Below are 5128 nucleotides of genomic sequence, written 5' to 3'. Positions count from 1 at the left end.
ACCGCTCTGCCCCAGAGACAGGGGTAGCAGCTCCCCTGCCCGCCAGCACTCCACAGCTTTCCTCTGCAACCTCGTGCCCACAGACCTGCCCTGCAGCAACAACACCCAGAGACTGTAGTGCTCATGCAGGCGCCCGGCCCATCGTGCCACGCGGGAGGCACAGATCTGCAGCCCACGCCAGCAGGTTGAGAGTTTCCTGTCGTCAGTCTGGGCTGTCTGCTGCCCCCATCCCAGAACCAAGCCCTGATCCACCCCCCCCGTCAGCCTTTGGCATCATCTCGGAGGGAAGGCAGAGAGCAGAGCAACCTCCCTGGGCAGAAGCAAGCGTCTCACAGGCCCCTTGGAGATGGGACCCAACCAGCCCCTGCCTCCTGCCCAGGAGCAGGGACTGGATAACAGGGGCTTGAGGAGGCCTGGGGGCCTGCGCCTGCCTCTGCACGGAGGCCATGGCCTGAACAAGGTTGCACCGGAGCCCAACTCCCACCCCACCGGAGGAGCTTCCTGCCGTGCCGCTCCCTGCACGCGGCTCCCCACGGCCCAGCGGGGTCTGCCTGGGATGAGGTGGCGCAGAAGCGGGAGCCGAGGTTTACAAAAAAAACAGTCAAATTTAATTGTACAAAGGCCGACAAATGCACAGATTCTACCAGGGATGCAGGACGCAGGAGGGCCGCTTTCCGCGCCGGAGGTAGGTTGGGGAGGTCCAGCACCCAGTAGCTGATGCACAACAAGACTCACACCGAGGAAGACAGCCCCTAGCCACACAATAAATTAACGTACACTATGTACAGAGGGTCCGAGCGGAAAGAAGCGGCACTCTGGGCGGAGGCGGATGGGTAACGGCACCCCAGGCGGGGGAGGCTGACAGGCCATGGGTCTGGGTACTGGCCCCCCGTCCCGCTCCTCAGCCACAGTAGAAACATCTCCATTGCCGTCCTTTTCCTCGAGGGAAGCACGAGTGTCCCACAGAGTTGTGCTTCCCTGGCTGCGCCCTGGCCTGGCCAAGCAGGGCTCAGGAGCATCGCCAGCTTGGCACCCTGCTCCGTAGGGAAGGGGTGGGGAGGGCAAGGGTCTATGGCGTCCAGAGCAAGATCAGGACACCCCCAACCTCCCTGTAGTTCAAACCGTGGGGTCCAGAGGCTTCTCCGTGCTGGAGGGGCCACTACCAGCGGAAGGGGCCTGGTGTGTGCTCTGCGCCTCGACGCTGTTCCGAATGCCATAGCCGAAATAGATGGCAAAGCCTGCAAGAGAGAACAGCGGCCCTGAACAGCAGCCCACAGGGATCGCTATGGCAGCTGCAGCCCAAGCGCCCAATGCTTGCTTCCTCCTCCCAAGCACAACCCCTGCCCGCAGGAACCTGCCCTCCATGGCGCGGGCACGTACAAGAGCAGCCCACGAGCTCCCAGCCCGGGGCTCAGGAGGGGCTGGTGAAACCGATGACCCAGCCAGGGTTGCCCAGCCTCACCCCAGGGGACCCAGATCTCTGCCCCCACCAGGCTCTCCAGCAGCAGGGCCCTGCCAGGCACCCAGGCAAAGCACAGCCCCAGCAGCTTCTCTGCGCTGGGGCACAATGTCAAGACTAGTGTCAGCTGCCCCAGGCCTCACCTATGAGCATCCAGACGCCGAAGCGGGCCCAGGTCCCGGTGCTCAGCTGCATCATGAGATACACGTTGATGAAGATGCTGAAGAGCGGGAGGAGCGGCAGGCCAGGCACCTGGGGAGGAGATGCCAGGTCAGTGGGGTTGGGGGCTGGGCACCTGCCCTCATCGTGCTACAAGGCAGAGGGATCCCCAGCACAGTCAACCAGGAGGCCAGCTCCAGGAGAGGCCCCGGGACCCAGCCACCAACAGAGCATGGCACAGCCCAGCTGTTCTTGCTGCAGCAGCTGCAGCTGCCAGGCAGACCCTGGCTGCGCTTACTTTGAAGGTGAGCCGGGCGTTGCTCTCTGGCTGCCTCCAGATGATGATGGTAGGGACCAGGATGATGGCGACGAGGACGATGCAGACCGCGATCCAGATCGCATTGCCGCTCAGCAGCAAGTCCATGGTCTGGGCCAGAACCACGCAGAGGATGGTGATCAGCACAGCTGCAAGAGACATGGCAGGAGATGTTGAGCTGTCGGTCACTGCCTGCTCCTGCACCAGCCTGCAGCCCTGGACAGAGCCACAGCAGTGGGCAGGCCCATGATCTTCCCTGCTGGAGCTCACGGGGCCACGTGCCCCTGTGCAGCCCCTGATAGCAGCCGGACCCCCTCAGAACGGGCCAGCTGGAGAGCCCAGGGAGTCGTGGCCACCTGCATGCTTGCTCCCTTCTCACACCGAGACAGAGCCCCTTCCTCCCAAAGCCAGGCCGGGCCCCCTCCCATTTCCCATTCCCCCTCCTGGGTGCCGCTGGATGCAGCTCCCGGCATCCTCACCGACAACCGACGTGCTGATGTAGACGATCCGCCCGGACAAGTTGGTGGGGGTCTTGCAGTGGGGGCTGATGAGGCTGCGCAGGCTGCACTCCCCTTTCAGCTCAGCAGTGATCATGTCTGGGTCCATCATCGCCTTCTCCTCCTCCTGCCTGTGCAGCTCCACCATCTCCATGCCCTTCGAGACGCTCAGCTGGTTCTCCTGGTACCTGGACAGGACGCACACCAGTGGGTGGCTGTCTTGGGGCAGACCCCGCAACACAGACTCGGTTCCCCAGTGTCCCCCCTTGTGCCCACACCCACCTGGGACTGCCCAGCCAAGAGCCCCACAGTCCGTGCTGCAGCCCACCCCAGCACAGGGCAGTCCCCAGCCTGTTGCTCTTGGGCTGCCTGCCCCAGCACCACTCTCACGGGTGCAGGGGGAATTCATGCGAGGGGGATGTTACTAGTCCGAATCTATCCAGCCTTACCCACGATACCAGCACACAGCCCCCAGCCCTTCTCTCTGAGTGACAGCTGGGGGCACCCAAACCTCAGCTGCAACCTCCCTGGGGATGGTAAGCCCACTCCTACCCTGTGGCGGAGCCAGCCCCAGCTGTTATAATCCACCCCAGCATCGTCCTCTGTCTGACGGGAGTCCCTACACCCGGCCCTGCCCCCCAGGACCATTCATTTCCAGGCACATGGCTGCCACATGCCCAGGCTGCGAGGCTGGGGTGCAGGACCGCGCACCCCACGCAGAAGGGGAGCACTGCAGGCAGGCACCTACCTGAGGATGAGCACGCACACAGCAACCAGGGAGTAGGCCAGCAGCGTGCCGATTGACATGAGGTCTACCAGGTCCTTCAGCTCAAACAGAAAGGCCATCAGGGCTGCACACACACGAGCATGAGGGTGAGACCGGTTGTGGGCTCACATCAAAGAGGGGCGAGGTGCAGGCAGGGACTGGGAGGAGACAGAGCCTCTTACCAGCAACGATCCCTGACACGACAGTGGCCATCAGGGGTGTCTTTGTCCGTGTGTGCACCTTGGAGAGGAACCGGAACAGCAGCCCGTCCTCGGCCATGGCATAGATCACCCGTGGCATGGGGAACATGGAGCCCAGCAGGCTGCAGGGAGAAGAGGGGGTTGCCCCCGTCAGCAGTCACCACCCCTGCCCATCACTGCACCAACCCATCGCTGACCTGCCTGCAGCCTCCGAGGCTGCAACGTGAAAGATTGGCCGATCCTCTACCCCCAGGGGCATCAACACCACAAAGTCCATGGGGAAGCACCCTGGACCCGCCACTAGCACTCAATTGCCCCCGATGTCCTTATCCTCCAAGAACGTGTCCAACCCCTTGGTGAATCTGGCTGAACTCTCAGCTCCCACCGTACCTGGTGGCCACGAGTCCACCCTTTAATGCCATGCTGGGTGAAAAAGCTTCCTTGCTAGAGAGGAGGCTGCTGTTGCCCCATTGAAAGGTGTCTCTCCCCTCCGGGGAGCTCTGGGAGCCAGGGCAGGGCCAGGCCAGGCCTGCATGTGCCAGCTGACCCTCTGTGGAGTCAGATCTGGCTCCTGCCCAGAATGCACATGTTAACAAGGTGCCGGCAGGAACACTAGGAGCTCTGGCCGTGGGTCCATCTCGAACGAGGGACCAGCCAGGGATGGGCGGAGGGGGCAGCTCCTCCCGGAGCACAGGGCTGACAAGCACACCCAGCGCCCCATAGCACTGGCACGGGCCTGGGGCCCAGCACCGTGTCACATGAAGGCGTGACCTTGGGGGCTAGTGCTCCAGCGGGGAGGCATGCACGCTGCATGTGCCTCACCCCACGGGGCTGGCTGCCTGCTCTCCCCCGCCGGGGCCACAGCGCGGGTCGTGTGGGCTGCAGGTACTGGTTTTAGGGCCATGGTTGGTCTAACCGAGTTGGGTGCAACTGCTGTTGGACCATGAGAGAAAGCTTCTCCCTAGCCAGCCAGCCCTCCCGTGGATCCCCACTGGCGTGGCACAACCAGCCCCATGCACCCCCCAGGGCTCCAGATGGCCAAGCCTCAGGCCTCACCTGGTGGAGAGTGCACAGAGGGACCCGACGGCGACAACGTAGCGGGCTGGCTCCCAGCCCACGGCTTTGAAGGCCTCCGGCAGGGGACTCTCCTTGTTGAGGAGGTAGTAGGGCACCATGAGGGTCAGAGCAGCGGAGACCCCAAAGTAGGCCACAAAGCAGATCAGCAGGGACACGATGATCCCGATGGGGATGGACCGCTGCGGGTTCTTGGCCTCCTCGCCTGCAGAGGAGAGCGGGGGAAGCGTCAGCCCAGCCTGGCCCTGCCCTCGCACCCCCAGGGCCAGGCGGCAGGGCCCAAAACCAGGGCCGGGAGCTCCAGGTGAGCAGGTTTCTCCGGAGCTTGGCAGTGGCATTGTCATTTAGACGCCGTCTGGGTGGGGAAAGCAGAGTCCAGCTCCAGGATTCAATGGCCACGACACCAAGCAGGCAGCGGCCACTCCTGGGAGGAGGATGTCACCCCCCGAGGAGCGCCCCATGTTTGGTGCTTCGTGGACTGTGGGCAGTTTAGGGAAGACCCCTCCCCCCGGCTCCCCGCAGAGCCTCCGCAATGCTGCTTTACCTGTCGTGGCGATGCAGTCGAAGCCCACAAAGGCGTAGAAGCACGTGGCGGCTCCAGAGAGGATCCCTTGGAACCCAAAGGGCACGAACCCCCCCGAGCCCAGGGGGCCAATG

General features: G+C 63.6%; 1 protein-coding gene across 1 annotated transcript in view; it reads right to left on the bottom strand.

Moving 5' to 3' along the window:
- Window positions 1–587: 587 nt before the first annotated feature.
- Window positions 588–5128, bottom strand: part of SLC7A3 (solute carrier family 7 member 3) — a 6022-nt gene continuing 1481 nt past the window's right edge. The window contains exons 4-11 of the mRNA XM_006024428.2: window positions 5016–5128; window positions 4454–4676; window positions 3380–3519; window positions 3180–3282; window positions 2414–2619; window positions 1917–2083; window positions 1603–1711; window positions 588–1238 (exon numbers count right to left, since the gene is read on the bottom strand). Coding sequence (XP_006024490.1) covers window positions 1117–1238; window positions 1603–1711; window positions 1917–2083; window positions 2414–2619; window positions 3180–3282; window positions 3380–3519; window positions 4454–4676; window positions 5016–5128 — 1183 coding nt within the window. The 3' untranslated portion in view covers window positions 588–1116. The remainder of the gene's footprint in view (window positions 1239–1602; window positions 1712–1916; window positions 2084–2413; window positions 2620–3179; window positions 3283–3379; window positions 3520–4453; window positions 4677–5015) is intronic.

Source organism: Alligator sinensis, unplaced genomic scaffold, assembly GCF_000455745.1.
Source record: "Alligator sinensis unplaced genomic scaffold, ASM45574v1 scaffold1059_1, whole genome shotgun sequence".
NCBI lineage: Eukaryota > Metazoa > Chordata > Crocodylia > Alligatoridae > Alligator > Alligator sinensis.
Note: the sequence above shows the minus strand (reverse complement) of the source record. Positions and strands in the feature narration are given on the sequence as shown.